At 42.1% G+C, this 15,275-nt stretch overlaps 1 protein-coding gene and 1 long non-coding RNA gene across 5 annotated transcripts; one reads left to right on the top strand and one right to left on the bottom strand.

Moving 5' to 3' along the window:
• Positions 1 to 5,319: 5,319 nt before the first annotated feature.
• LOC119278371 lies at positions 5,320 to 7,759 on the top strand. The gene is made up of 2 exons (XR_005137751.1): positions 5,320 to 6,750; positions 7,436 to 7,759. It is a non-coding gene; the product is annotated as an uncharacterized LOC119278371 (long non-coding RNA).
• Positions 7,760 to 7,802: 43 nt separating this feature from the next.
• LOC119278370 lies at positions 7,803 to 11,903 on the bottom strand. 4 transcript variants are annotated; one of them, XR_005137749.1, is made up of 5 exons: positions 11,619 to 11,903; positions 10,891 to 11,008; positions 10,551 to 10,738; positions 8,926 to 9,122; positions 7,803 to 8,372 (listed from the first exon to the last, which is right to left on the bottom strand). XR_005137749.1 is itself a non-coding variant. In XM_037559726.1 (4 exons), exons 1-4 carry the CDS (start codon positions 11,811 to 11,813, stop codon positions 9,054 to 9,056), a joined length of 570 nt encoding a protein of 189 aa, XP_037415623.1. In that variant the 5' UTR covers positions 11,814 to 11,903; the 3' UTR covers positions 8,694 to 9,053. The 4 variants fall into 4 exon arrangements, 2 of the variants coding, with proteins under 2 accessions (XP_037415623.1, XP_037415624.1); XR_005137750.1 differs by lacking the exon at positions 7,803 to 8,372 and adding an exon at positions 8,694 to 8,865; XM_037559726.1 differs by lacking the exon at positions 7,803 to 8,372 and having other exon boundaries at positions 8,694 to 9,122.
• Between the last annotated feature and the right edge of the window lie 3,372 nt (positions 11,904 to 15,275).

Raw genomic sequence — 15,275 nt, 5'->3', positions numbered from 1 at the left:
ACCGAAAAGTTTCGGGGGCATATCGGTATTGTACCGGGGCCACCGGAAGGGTTCCGGGGGTCCACCGGGAGGGGCCACCCCTCCCGGGGGGCCACATGGGCTGTGTGGGGCAGGAGCCAGCCCCTGGAGGGCTGGGCGCCCCCCCCCTTGGGCCCATGCGCCTAGGGTTGGGGGGGAACCCTAGAGGGGGCGCCCCCCTTTGCTTGGAGGGCAAGTCCCCCTCCCTGGCCGCCGGCCCCCCTCTAGATCCCATCTAGAGGGGCCGGCCCCCCTTGCCCCTTCCCCTATAAATAGAGGGGTGAGGGGAGGGCTGCACACCCAAGCCAAGGCGCAGCCCCTCCCCTCCCCAACACCTCTCCTTCTCCGTCACGAGCTTGGCGAAGCCCTGTCGGAGTGCTGCTTCTCCACCAACACCACGCCGTCGTGCTGCCGGTGGAGCTGTCTTCCTCAACCTCTCCTTCCTCCTTGCTGGATCAAGACGGAGGAGACGTCACCCGTACCGTACGTGTGTTGAACGCGGAGGTGCTGTCCGTTTAGCACTTGGTCATCGGTGATCTGAATCACGTCGAGTACGACTCCATCATCACCGCTCCCTCGAACGCTTCCGTACGCGATCTACAAGTGGTATGTAGATGCAAACTCACTTCCTTGACTCGTTGCATAGATGAACTCATAGATGGATCTTGGTGAAACCGTAGGAAAATTTTTCTGCAACGTTCCCCAACAGGGGATGCCAGCCGCCGTAGCTGGCGCAACCCCGGCCTGGCCGCCATTGCCATCGTGTGCGGGCGGGCAGTTGGGACTTAATCTTGATTTCAATGTTTCTACATGTTTGTTTTTATGATGCATGCAGTTTAGATTGTCTAGGGAAGTGTATGTAGGCCAATGAAGCTTCAGTTGTGCACGGGAAGAAGGCGAGATGCCGGGCTGCAGTAAGCACGGCGAGACGGTGGTGTGAAGCTACGGTGCAAATGTTGAGGCTATGGGTTGTACACTAAAATATATCCAATGCATCATTACCATAAAATAGACTGAAAGTAACACTGAACTTTATATTATATCATAAGAACGAAAATGAAAGGTCATAAATTGTTGTTTAACATATGTACGTTTGTCATGCATTGCCACAGGATAACAAAGATATATACATTGATCAAAAACCAAAGGGCCATCAACTCTACTTCGTCAACTTGGACCACTATATGTTTGCTTAGTTCATATTTTGTTAAATGTCCAGGAAAAAAACATTGCATATATATTATACACTTCTTAATCTTCAATAAAAACACAGAGGTGATTAACAAACTCCATGTTCATAAAACTACAATAAATTAGTCTAATTGGTATTTTGTCAGCTAAGAAGATCAACGACCTTCTTGAGCAGTACCAAAAAATAGCTGAGTTAAGTTAATTTGGCCAATCATACTCACCTCACTCTGTAAGCGGCCACAATTGTTGACCGCGGCTGAGGTCTGCTCCTTCCCGTGCAAAAGGCGGTGGGGCCCTCTCCAAATTGCCGGTGCTCTTTAACCGGGACGGTGACTGTTCTGGGGCCTTGTCGGAGAGGTAATCTTGCCTCCATCCTTACCGTGTACATCCAGTTTTGCTCATGACAACATGGTCATCCTTATATTTTGGCAAGCCTAAAGAGTTTTAGTGTAGTGTTCACGTTTCCTTTCACCAATGGAATAGAGGAAATTGAACCAGAGAGCAATATAACAATGTAGCTCTTTCACCATTGTACACAAAAATATGGCTGTTTCACAAATCCAAGCATATTTTCTTTTTGGGATAATAAGATTTATGCCCCTAGTTGTGTCCCACTCGTCTGTTTTACCCCTAATTCCCAAAAGTCACCGGTTCTGTCCAAATCACTTTGCTCCTCTTATGCTTTTGCCCTTTGACCGTTTGACCGTTTAAAAACTTCATAACTAATTCATACTAAATTGGGAAAAATGCAAATAAGATACCAAAATGTTCAGAAAAACATCACCTATATGTCAGTGTCATTTGTATTCATGAAAAAAGTGTTGGAAAGTGCCCGTCCGAGTTTTAGCTCTTTTGGTACCACCATGAATAGTAAACTCTAAAACAATTCAAAAAAATTCAAAAAAAATATGGTGGCAAAGAACGACATATGTTCTAAGTGCTTGCCAAGTTTCATCAGAGAACGACATTGGTGGAAGTTGTGGCAAAAAAATAATCTATTTTGGAGTGTTGATTGTTTTTTTGCCACGACACCCACGAATGTTATTCGCTGATGAAACTTGGCAGGCACTTAAAACATTTGTCGTTCTTGGCCACCAATTTTTTTTAATTTTTGAACTTTTTTAGATTTTAATATTCATGGGGGTAGCATAAGAGCTAAAACTCGGACGAGCACTTTCCAATAGTTTTTTCATGAATGCAAATGACACTGACATATAGGTGATGTTTTTTAAACATTTTGGTATCTTATTTGCATTTTTCTGATTTAGTATAGATTAGTTATGAAGTTTTCAAACGGACGGTCAAATGGTCAAAGTGCAAAAGCATAAGAGGAGCAAAGTGACTTGGACAGAACCGGTGACTTTTGAGAATTAGGGGTAAAACAGACGAGTGGGACACAACTAGGGGCATAAATCTAATTATCCCCTTCTTTTTATGTGCAAGGAAATTAAGCAATTTACAATCAGTAAACGAATCTAGGGAGCAAATGGATAAATGGTTAGGATCTTGCAAGAAAAAAAAATACCTCAGTAAAACTTACACATACACAACTGCTGATCTTCTCCTGCTATTCTCCTTATATACAATATTAATTTGTAACGCATCAGACTCTCCAAAATAAAATGATGTTCTTCAGTGCCAGCGCCGCTTCTTCTTAGCCTAAAACATACCCCCTCCATCCTACAATATAAGATGTTTTTGCAAGTTATGTTAGCTTGCAAAAACGTCCTATATTATCGGACGGAGGGAGTAGTACAGTGACATTCTAAGAACCATAAAACCAAGCAAAAACGCCCGCAGCAAGGGAAAAGGGCGACAACCGCCTTCAGATGTTATTCGCTACGGCCTATAGCAAATTTTCTAGGCAACAAAGATAATGCTAGCTCAACATGCATTTAATAAAAAAATGAATTACAAATCACAATGAAAAAAATATTTGACGACTTAAATGAAACAAATACTATTCTTTGTTGTTTTATTTTCCATTTCAGTAAGAAACAAAATGAGTACACGAGTCATCCCCATGAAATGCATCAACAAAGCAAAGCAGGAGCAACAAAATTGAAGCATACTTCTTACTGGGTTGGCAACTCATCCAAGTATTTTTACACGGACCATCATAATGCAAGACAAATAAACTTGACATAAAAAACAACAATGATCGGACGCATTACATACATCATCATATGTATGTGTAATACATGACCATGTTTAGTGTTGCTGGAAGACCACTTTCCTTCTCATCCTGGGCAACAACTTCAGCTTTGTTTTCACACGATCTTTTTATAGCATATGTCAGGGGACTTCATGGATAATCTGGATAGCACTCACATGTTCATTCATTTTGTCATACTAGTAAGCGTGCACGTGCAAGTCACGTCTCCATTAACACATACTCCCTCCATTCCAAAATAGACGACTCAACTTTGTACTCAAAGTTAGTACAAAGTTGAGTCATCTATTTTGGAACAGAGGGAGTGCATTTGTACTCCACATTCCAAACATGCAAGGCAGAAAATAAATCACAATATAACATTACAATTCAATCGCATAACATAGTAATTCAAAACTTCGAAAAATCATGTAACGTACTGAAATTACATAATCAACTAATAAGGTTCCAAAGTAACGCGAGAGGTAAATGATATGATAAAATAATATCACATGAATTTTGATTTTATTAATTCAATTTTTATATCTTTAACTCAAATGTCCAATCCCCCAATACATCTAGCAAGGCCTCCAAGTTTGGTTCATCTAAGCAGAGCAAAACTTCCTAAAAAAAACATGCACCATCACCAAATATCTCATGGGTGTCTTCTCCAAGGCCCCACAATCTTGACGGGACACTTGAATATGTTGCTGATTTCCTTGAAAGAAAACCACGTTTTTTATGGAAGGCCATCATGGCTAGCTTTATTGATCAAACGACATGGATATATATCGTCTACGAGCTTACTCATCGGACGATCTGGAGGCTCATCGGTTCAACTAATAGACACTTTATTACAGTAACTATAATTAGTAGCGCATGCGCCGCTTGGTTTGCATAACGTAAACAATGCTAAAATTGACTTTCCCAATCATCCTTGAAAGAAGACGCACATCTTGATGCACAAGGCAAGATTCATTGGACAGACATCCAAGGTCCAGCCTACTTGAACATATTTTCCAACTTGGAAGTAGGCAGTAAAATCAAGAAAATACGAAGGTCATCCTTTTAGGAATTGGAGGTCCTCCACAAGGATTTCACTGTTTCTCTCCTCATTTTTGTCGCCACCTGGGTATCATAAAAAGTGAAAAATGTTACATAAGTGTTAGTGTTATATAATCCTATTCAAGTGTTAGTATCATAAAATATTTTTTGATGACACTTAACACTTCCAGAAACACTCACTGCCAAACATAAGAGTGTTCAAATGTCTTAACAAAAACTTGTAAAACTGGAAAAACAAATTCATGACATCAATATCAAAATTAACAACAAAAATAATGTTGAAGAAAATGTAAGTACAATCAAAATTGAACTAAACTTGACGTAATGCAGAACCAGAACCTTTATATGGCTGGCAATGAATCATCCTATATAGCAAAATATGAGTGTCTGAACATAATACCTCTCATTAGGTACTTCATGAAATTTAACACCCAGAAACCACAAGTTGCATGATTATGAAATTTTGATATGTTCAATAATAAACACTGATAAAAATATTATTAGTTCTATAAAACTTTCAAAATGATTGGGATTGAATACCTTTTTACCCCCTTGTGACCATATAAAACTATCGCACCCACATAGTCAAACTGTACACACTTGATAAAAATAATAATTGGACAAAGTACAATGCTAAATACTCCTTTCGTAAAGAAATATAAGAGTGTTTAGATCACTAAAGTAGTAATATAAACACTCTTATATTTCTTTACAGAGGGAGTACAAACTAAATGACCAAAAGGTCTATTGATAAATAAATGAATTGGACAACACTGATGCTAAAAAACAAAATCAAAAAAAGCTCAAAAAAGGACACACCTGACTCTCCCTCTCAGTTCTCCTCACCTTGTCACCTACCTTCCCCACCCTTATCCATTCACTTTCTCCCCACTACTCCCTATTCCATGGCACAAGCCCAGAACTCTCTCTACCTCCTTGGGCCGCCCCTCCTCTTCGTCCCCGCCGCCGGCGCGAGGACTCGCACTCTTCCCACTCTTCTCAGCCCCTCCTCATTGAATCAGTCGCCGCAGTGCCCGAGGATCCGCTCGAGCCCGGCATGGTTGCTGGGCGCGGGACGCAGGCCAACGCGGAGGCGCGGGACTCGTCTCCATCCGATCGGCGGGCATGGAAATCATGCGTCGCAACGTCCGCGCCCGGTGCCTTCCTCTCCATCTCGCTCGTCAGCGGCTCCCACCACCCTGTGCATGCGACTACGCTGCGCCCTGCCCAGATACGGCAGCAGTGTTGCGGTGGCTTGTCCCCTCCAAGTGCAAGCCGGCGCCATTAGACGATCTATTCCCCACTTCAGCTTTCATATCTGCTTATTTCTGATTTGAGTTACTCCCCATTACCCACTTCTGCTAATCCCTAATTGCCATGCATTCCTGTATAGTACATATGTAGCTTAGTAGTCTAGGTTTAAGCATGAGAGTCATTTTAGAATCAGGGAGAAAAATTAGAAGTTGGGGTGATCCTATTTTGGTCTGCCTAATCTTGGAGTAAGCTGTTCGATTAGACGTTCTTAACTTAGTTGCGGCAACTGTTATGGGTGGGGATTCCAGTTAGTTAATATTCTTGAGGCAACCATGCTGTGATAAAGCTGATTGATTGGTGGATTTGAATTCTGGGTGGCTAGGGGCGATAGGGACCAAGACAGATGAGGTTGATTTGGCTTGATCCTGCCAAGAAATTTACTTCTATTTTGAAAAATGAACACATGTTCTTAGATGTGCAAGGTTAAGTTTCCAAATGCGAGGTTTATAGAAAATCAAAGAGGAACAAGAGAAGCATAGTATGATAATACAGTAGGATAAGCATGTATGACTGTATGATAATACAGTTTGAAGAATGATGATGGTATGGTTCTCATATAGAGGACGGTGGTTGGCTCACAGAGTTTATCACCTCAAAAACTTCCTTTCTTGGAATAACTTGCCTTATTAGAAGTCCATAAACATCTCTGGCATCTTCAGTACTACTTACGGCAGCTGCACAATTGTTATTCATGATATAGCACAACATTTTAGATATATTTCTTGTTGTCCCGGACCCCCTGTTAAAACAGAAGTGCTTTTGCAGGCTTACAAGAAATATATTTTGAAGACCATCTAACTATCTAAGAGTAATGGAATTCGTTCCATCCTAAATTTTTGGGACTCTGGAATAAACACAAAGATGGGAATGGGGATGCATACCTGCCTGCCATATACATTGACAGGTTTTCAATACTCACCCCGAAGCTTTTCAGCGTTGTACAGAAGAAGTAATTGACAAGTTTACTTCATGATAGTCTTGGATTTGGTTTGGCTGGCCAAAATGATCAGGTACTTACTCACATAATTTCTGAATATTCCAGTTATTTGTTGAATGCATCAGTTAGACTACTGTGATACATCAAAGCTTCTGTGTAACTGAAACACCATAATTTTGGAGGACTATCCTGTTTCCAAATCCTAGCTCCACCATTGATTCTACCTGAATTTACTTTAGTAGATCTTCTCTTGTAAAATCCAAACTGTTTCCGAGCCTATATGTTTGGTTTCATATTTTTGTTTATCATGCAATACTTATCCCGCAGCCATCTAATATGCAAATTTGATAATAGAAGATGACCTCGTTTATGTACAGAAAAATGCATATTCTTGGACTGGGTTTTCTTCCAAACTCTCTTGGACCGGGTTACAAATAGATCATACTGACTGGGTTTTATTCATTCAGTCATATAGATTCGAATACTGTACTGTTAAAATTCATGTTGAAGTTACAGGAGGTAGATCTTTTATGGTTTGCACAAAAATGATGCATTGATCAACACATTGTTGTAAATATGCAAATTTGAGAGTGAAGAACATTGTTATAAGGATGCAAATTTGACAGGGATTAGGGAAGCAAATGAAGAACGCACATATATGTTAAATTGAATTTTGTATAAAATCAGGAACTGGTCGGTCCCATCAAGTTAACCCAATTGAATATCCTGTAAAATCATACCATGTTCCCTTGGTGCAGGCAAAGGCAGGTGCAATGAGGAGTTCGTCGGCGCCTACGTCGTCAGGGTTGCGGAAGGCGGCGATGGCCAAAACTGGCTGGGCAGCGACGGTGCAACAGTGGCTTGCGCACAAGAGGATAGTCTGCACGTAAGTCCGGGTGGGCAAGGGTAGGAAGATCCAGCTGATTCCCGCAAGTTTAGCCATTTGTTATTAGGCGGACTTGTTCAATTGCCGTTAATTGTGCCTAATTTTCTGTAGTTCAGCCATTTGTTGTTAGGACGCTAACATAATTGGTGGAACCGTTCCGATCTTGTGCGAGCGTGGGTCCGGCAGAGTTTTCGTCCGTCATGTTCTCTTGTTTAATAGTAGTGTAGATAACGGTCAAAGAAAAAAAAGTACACTCAATTTATCATTTAATTAGAGCACCGGTTTAATCCATGAAGGCAGCGTGTAGAGCACTCTCTCTCACACACAGAGGAATGCTTGTATTTCTTAGTTTTTTCACCTACCTATGGCACATCATTTCAAGAATATAGTTGTTGAAGCAACTTATATGCAAAGCACGACTACTATCACGACATCCTTTTTGAGGACAAAGATAATTAATAACACGACATTCTATGTCTCATTGCTATCTTATTTATTTGATCATTATGGGAGCTTCAATTCATGGAATAATTCAGTGAATGCCATCTGCAATGACCCGTTGTCTGCCAATGCCAACACTCATCTAGCCTTCTCCTTCGCCAATGTCAGCCTCCCACTTAGATCCTCCCCTTCTTCTCCATGCCCTCAGCCTTCACAAGTTCCACGTCATACTTCTCCATCACCTCCCCGACATTCATATCATCCACCACGAATATAATTCATAACATTCAGGCGGTAAGGTCAATGTACACCAAGCCTGTCAAATAGATAGTACTTTAGCATCTCTCAAGGGAAGTTTCAAATTTCACCTAAAAATTTCAATTAAAGTCATGTCAATAATTTAACCTTCTACCAATATTAAATACTATATGATAAATGTGATAGCTTAAATTCAAAGTATTAGATTGGATCCTCCCTTAACAATATGACTGATAGATAGTTTTGAGAGGAAATCTGCATATATTTTAGCATAGACTTACCCAAAGAAAAGGTCATTATAACCGTTCAACAAATGACCTATAACCTCTAATGTACCGAAGGGGAACAAATTAGATGACATGTCCTAAGTTGGAAGTGTGACACTTATGACCGTGGTATGTAATTGATATATTCCAGTTGGAAGTGTGTCATCAGATGCAATGTGGAAGTGTGTCATTAGATGCAATGTGGAGGGAAGATATCAAGGATACTCATCGGAGTATATATGCGGTGGCACTGGAGCAGCTGATTACCGATGGGAGAACGGCAGCCCCACTCGTGTACTGGTCGGCAGTCACAACCATGCAATTGTACCCGTTGCTACTGCGTGTATTTGCAGATTAGAGAGCTATAGATTCAGGATCCAGAGATGGAAGAAGATACCTGGGTCGCCAACGTTACTGTCATTGATCCAAAAATCCCTAGGACTGCCTCCAGCAGCGGGTCCTCCAGTAGCATGGCACCGAGTGTGCGGCCCTCTCATCCTCTTCAACACCGCCAACCGCCTCACACTACTCCTTTCCTCGCTTATCTCCACCGCTGCTCACCTTCCCGCCGGCACCATCCGTCGTGCCCTTTATCTGACAACAAAAATATTTTTTTATCAATAGATAAAAGTAAATTCACTTCTCAAAAAAATATTAATTCATAATCCATATACGTGTTCATGATCTTATTCCATACGCATGTTCAGAAATGTCCCTAGAACAAATAAATTTGATATCGCTATACATACGGAATGTAAAACTTAGATGGTCAGCCTGAAATAGTTCATTTCTGAATGCAAGTAGTACCGGAAACTACATAGCATTCACAACTTCCATAGTAGCCTATGGCATCGGACACTTGCATATTTGAAAGGCTCCCAAGCTGAAAGCTACACGTATCACAAAAAAAACTCCAAGTACAGTTGATTATACTCTAACCCAGCCGGCAGTGCCACTCCCTTGATCAATCATGAGTTTGTGCTCTAGATTCACAAGTTTGCTCATTCTACACACTGTACACTGCACATTAAAATACATGGATGAAAGGAAGAGAACCAGGTAGACTTGGTTCTCAAAGCATCTGAATAAAAAGAAGCAACATTTGCTTTTTACGTAACCCATATGAAAGAACTTCAATTAAAAAAGATACATGGATGCATATTAGTTTGGTTTTCTCAGAAATACAGGGATGAAAGGAAGTAGACCACCAATACCGAGCTCACCAATAATCCATTATACATATTTGCAATATAGACCAAAAATCCATTCGGTCCTGGAATTTTACAATATATATTTTCTATTAGTCGAAGGGGAGCCTTGGCGCAGTGGTAAAGCTGCTGCCTTGTGACCATGAGGTCATGGGTTCAAGTCCTGGAAACAGCCTCTTACAGAAATGTAGGGAAAGGCTGCGTACTATAGACCCAAAGTGGTCGGACCCTTCCCTGGACCCTGCGCAAGCGGGAGCTACATGCACCAGGTTGCCCTTTTTTATATTTTCTATTAGTCATGAACAATCATTACAAACCCAAAATTCAATTACTTTAAAATAAGGAGCTCGATATCAGATTACCTGATCTTTCGTAGAGAAAAACAAAATACTATTTTTTTTTGCTAGAACAGCAAGAGGTCAGCCCAAAATAGTTGCTATAATCATCTGCACAAATATAAGATAATTAATGATTCTGCACATGCATCAAGCTTCATTCCATGGGGTTGCGGCGCCTGGACAGGTGAGCACATCAAAATTTCCAGAAACACATCTCAGAAGTAACCGGCCATTTGGCAGTATCAACTACCCCCTTTCCAGAAATATAAAGTGTATTTTGATTTTCTAGGCTCAAGCACTAATCAACGATTAATCTAATAACACATACTTTATGGCGGCACAAAGTTGATATCATTAGCTTTGTGCCTCATGTTGTGATTTTCTGACTATGGCACTGTCAATGTCTGAACTCAGACAATTATGATATGTAATGTTGTTGAACGGAGGGATGAAGCAACTGCGGATGCATTAGTTACCTCACGCATTTTATGCGCCTCATCAGGAGTACTGCAGTTTGCGGCACATTTGTCGAACATTTCAAGTATCCTGAAGACTCGATTCCTGGCGTCATTCGGATCTGAAGCGGACGACATCTTCTTGACAATTAGCTTCGCCCATTCAGTCCTGTTGGCTGGAGTATTCATCACGTGCACATCAGATGCCACTGCGATTAACAATCGTTCAAGAGTTAGACAAGATGCAAATTGTACGAATGGTGCTGTTTATAAAAAATATACATCTCTAGACATTACTATAACTATCAGGCAACAAGAGAAAGAAGCAGTCAGGGTTATTTTTCAGTCATGTCAGCCATACCTCCAGATGAGGAGGCACCAGCATTGGTCGTTGCTGAATCCGATGCCAAATAATCCCTGAAGCTTCTGATGGCAGCATCCAAGACATTTCCGGACGCTTCGAGATAGCCCCGCAGAAGCTAGAAATTCCCCAAAATTACCCATTAGACATGTACAGAGCAAGACGGTACAAATCGGGGTTCTCAAGTCCACTGTTGTGGCATAAACCAAAGCTATACCAGGATTTCAGAAAACCATGGCAGAACTTCTGTGCACAAGGATAGAACAGATGTGCAAGCTATTTGTTTTCAGTTATTTAGTTCAGACAGTTTACTTCTGAATCCTAAATTTAGCCATCATGTCAGGTCGAAGGCGTGTACGATAATTGATCAGCAGAGGAATAATCCTCATGGGTGATTCCTACCCTGCTTCCCTGTAACGGTTTATACACGAAGCGCTTGGCACACGCAAGAGAGAAATCGTGGTGGCTGATTCTTCTGAACTTTTGATTTCCAATTCCATCAATCTCTGAACTCTTAGTCTATTCTAATTCAAGAAAGGGTATATGAATCGACAACAGAAAATTTGTTTCAAGATCAAGGCACAATCTTTCTTGCGGTGTAACCAAGTTCGATTGGTTCTTGTGATGAGCTGAATCGGCGGGCTCTAATACACGTCTGCGCACGATCTACCAATCAACCGAAAGAACAAGAAGCGAAAGAAAGAGGCACGGAGCGGCGGCGGGGGTACCTGCGGATCGGCGCCGGGGAAGACGGACTGGACCGCCTCGACGGAGTCGAACTCCATGTTGATGCCGAGGTCGGCGACCGAGGCCGCGGTGGCGGACGGTGAGCACCGGCCCCGCTTCGCCTGCAGCACCTCGAAGGGGTCGTCCAGGAAGGCCACTGCCCCGTGCTTCCGGGTGCCGTCGACCTCCACCGCCATGGCCCAGCGACGGCGGCGATCCGGGGCGACGAGACGTTGGCAGCGATTCCGACGGCGAAGGTGGCGATCCGGGGCGGTGACGGCGGCGATCCGGAGGACGCTGGGCTGGTCGACAAACTCCCGTGTGGCGGCGGCGCAGAACCCTAGCGCGTGCGAGGGTACGAGGAGAGGATGCTTGCGCGAGGAGAGGGAAAGGAGTGGTTTGTGCGTGGGGGTGGTTTCGAGGGTTGCGAGTTAACGGAGGTGGGAGGATGACGAAAAAAACCGACGAAATTAAACCACGAAGACTATTCACCAAGTAATCCATTAGGAGTAGAGATATACTCCCTGTTCCGATTTACTCGTCGTGGTTTTAGTTTAAAATAAAACCACGACAAGTAAATCGGAACGAAGGGAGTATATCCTGTGCAATGATTGCTCTGTCTCCAACAAGCCAAGCAGCAAAAAAGTGCAGGCTCTGTCAATTTGATGAGGCAGATGGACGATGCAACGTCTGTCCGAACCTTCTTGTCTGCAGTGCACAACAGCGGGTGACTGAGTCTCTGAACTCATAGACCGACATGAATGGCTGCACAACCGCGGCGCCTGCATGTAAGCTCGTTCGCGACATGCATTGCTGCTCCCTCCCCGACAGATTTCGACCCACTCCGCTAGTTTTGGTTCCTTCAATTGCGTTGGACCATCCTATAGTTCTTGTAGATCGGGTTAGCAGCTGGGTGGTTTGGTTGGTGATTAACTTCAGAGTGATTACTTCAGCTGACATATTGCGGTGCTGACGTGTTGAAGGAGCAGAACTGAACATGCCTCCTAATATGTTTGGCTAGAATTTAATTAATGTTTACACTTTTTTTTCAACCGGGCTCACATCCCTTTTCATTAATTTCTTAACGGAAATAACCAGTACAGAGTTCGACCTTAGAGAGGTAAAGCATAATGCAAACTGGTCTAAAACAAACACAAGGGGAGGAGCGAGTTGGAGTATTAACCTGCCATTCATCCTGATGGTGAATACTTGTACCATACCTGGTGGGTGGAATGATACTGCAACTGTGATGATCTCAAAGGTTAATTCTCCAAAAAATGTAACACAATTTTAACCAATTAGTTTGTGCAATGTGGTGTACAAGGTTATTTCAAATATGATCGCGGCCCGTTTGGAGATAATCCTTCCAGATATTATTAGTGCGACTCAGAGTGCATTTGTAGCCGGAAGAATGATTACAGATAACATCTTAGTGGCGTACGAGTGTGGGTCCCAGCGTCAGTGACCGCGCGCGCGCGAGAGAGAGAGAGAGGTGGGACGGGCGGTCGAGGCGAAGGGTTTTCGGGCGTGGGCGAGACCGGTTGGACCAGCTGGGCTGTGGGGAAAGAGCTGGGCTGCGCAGGCAGAAGGCCTTCGGCTAATTTAAAAAAAAACAAAATAAAGCACATAAAAGAAAAGAAAAGAAATAAAATAAAATAAGAATATTATATAGACACATAATATACAAAAATGGTCAAAAAAATAAATCCTAAAACATGAACTATTTTTCAAATTCAAATTTTTTTTCACAAAAATTCAAATAATGCCAACAATGCCACTATTGCTTTTAAAATTCAAATAAAATTATTTTAAAATATCAAAATGATTTCCAATTTATTTTTCTCCACTTTTCCGTTGAAGGGAATCATTTTACCCTATTTTCCATATATTTTATTTTTTTGAGAAAAATAATTTGAATAAAAGTCAAATAATGCAAAATTCAATTGAATCCAAAATGGCTATTCAAATTGGGTTCAAATATTTTTTAAACCATTTTGGATTGGTTCCAATATAAATTTTCATGTTTATTTTCGGTAATTGAAGGAGTCGTATTAACTTCTCTCTTGATTTAATTTGAAATATAAATTGGAAGGGTTTTTAAACCTTCATGGAGTATTTCCAAAAGTGGCCATAATGCCATTTTGAAAGTGACCTCCTACTTCCCACTCTATTTCCAACATTTGAGGAGTCATATTATCTTCCCTCATGAAAATCCTTGAGTGGCATAAAGTCTCTGGTTTGAAAATATCTCAAATGAAATTAAAATCATTTTCAATTTCCTTTTTCATTTCTAAAAAGGGAAGAAGTCATATTATCTTCACTCTAGGGTTTGTATTTGTAATGAATTTGAATACAAAGTGAAAGCTTGGAGAAGTCCTTTTATTCCCTCGCATTCAACTTCCAAAAAGTTCCAAATTTACACTGAATTTCACACAATAATGAAGCAAAACGATCAAAACTATTTATTTACTATAACATTCCAAAATTTAGAATTTTGGGATGTTACAAAACGACAACGTACTTAAGTAGTGATTTGATTTGAACGAGTTAATGCATGACATTGTTTTAGGAAAGTGTCGATTTGCTTGAATTAATGCATGCGTTATGGGCCGGCTAAAGTTGGTTGCGGATGAGCGAAAAGTCACCTGTAAGACCCTTGTGCTAAATAAAAAAAGCCCTTTAAGACACGCACAGGAGTAATATACGGTTTGTCGAGGGATTGGTGGGAGGTGAGACGAGAGTACCAACTCCTCCTTTAGAAGTACAGATGTGGCGGCAAACAAAAGATGTAGGCATCTCAAACAAGATTGTCCTGCTATCTCTTTGTCTACATGGGAGATATTCGAATAAGGCGTTGTCTAACTGGTTGTGCGTGTAACTAGTATCTCAGCCGTTGCTACTTCATATGGATCCAAGCCTTTTTTGTGTGTGGAAACAACCACATATATTTTCTTAGACAAGCAGATTATAAAGAGTACATATGTGGTCACCACAAGAGATAAACATAGATGTCTTGCAATATTACACTAGAGACTCTGCAAGTAGTAAAACTAGAATTTTACTACTGTAGAATCTTGTACCACGCTAAAATGTCATCCACCATCATCCTCTGCCGTCGCCGAGGCAACACTGAAGAAAGAGAGGAACTGTCGTCATACAAACATCTAGCGGAGCACCTTTGTATGCAAAGATTCTTTTCGAGCCGATCAACCGGACCGCCACAAGCGACGATATCAAGGCTTTGTGGCACGTCGGCCGGGGTTCTTTGCCGTGTCCGCTATATCCCAACTGTCAACTTCATCCGATGTAGTCGAAGAGGAGGATTGATGGTGATGACGATGGCGACGATTTCCCCCTCCCGGAGGGATGTGTCCCCGGCAGAACAGCTTCGCCGGAGCCCTAGATTGGTTCCGCCCAGGTTCCGCCTCGAGACGGCGGTGCTGCATCCCGAAAGTTTCCTTATGATTTTTTCAGGGCAAAAGACATCATATACCAGAAGATGGGCATCGGGGGGCTTCCAGGTGGCCCACGAGGCAGGGGGCGCGCCCAGGGGGTAGGGCGCGTCCCCCACCCTCGTGGATAGTGGGTGGCCCCCCTCTGGTGCTTTCTTCGTCCAATATTGTTAATATAATCCAAAACTGACTTTCTTGGAGTTTTAG

The sequence above is a fragment of the Triticum dicoccoides genome, chromosome 3B, assembly GCF_002162155.2.
Source record: "Triticum dicoccoides isolate Atlit2015 ecotype Zavitan chromosome 3B, WEW_v2.0, whole genome shotgun sequence".
Taxonomy (NCBI): Eukaryota; Viridiplantae; Streptophyta; class Magnoliopsida; order Poales; family Poaceae; genus Triticum; species Triticum dicoccoides.
The sequence above is the reverse complement of the archived record's forward strand: the minus strand, read 5'-3'. Positions and strand labels throughout refer to the sequence as shown.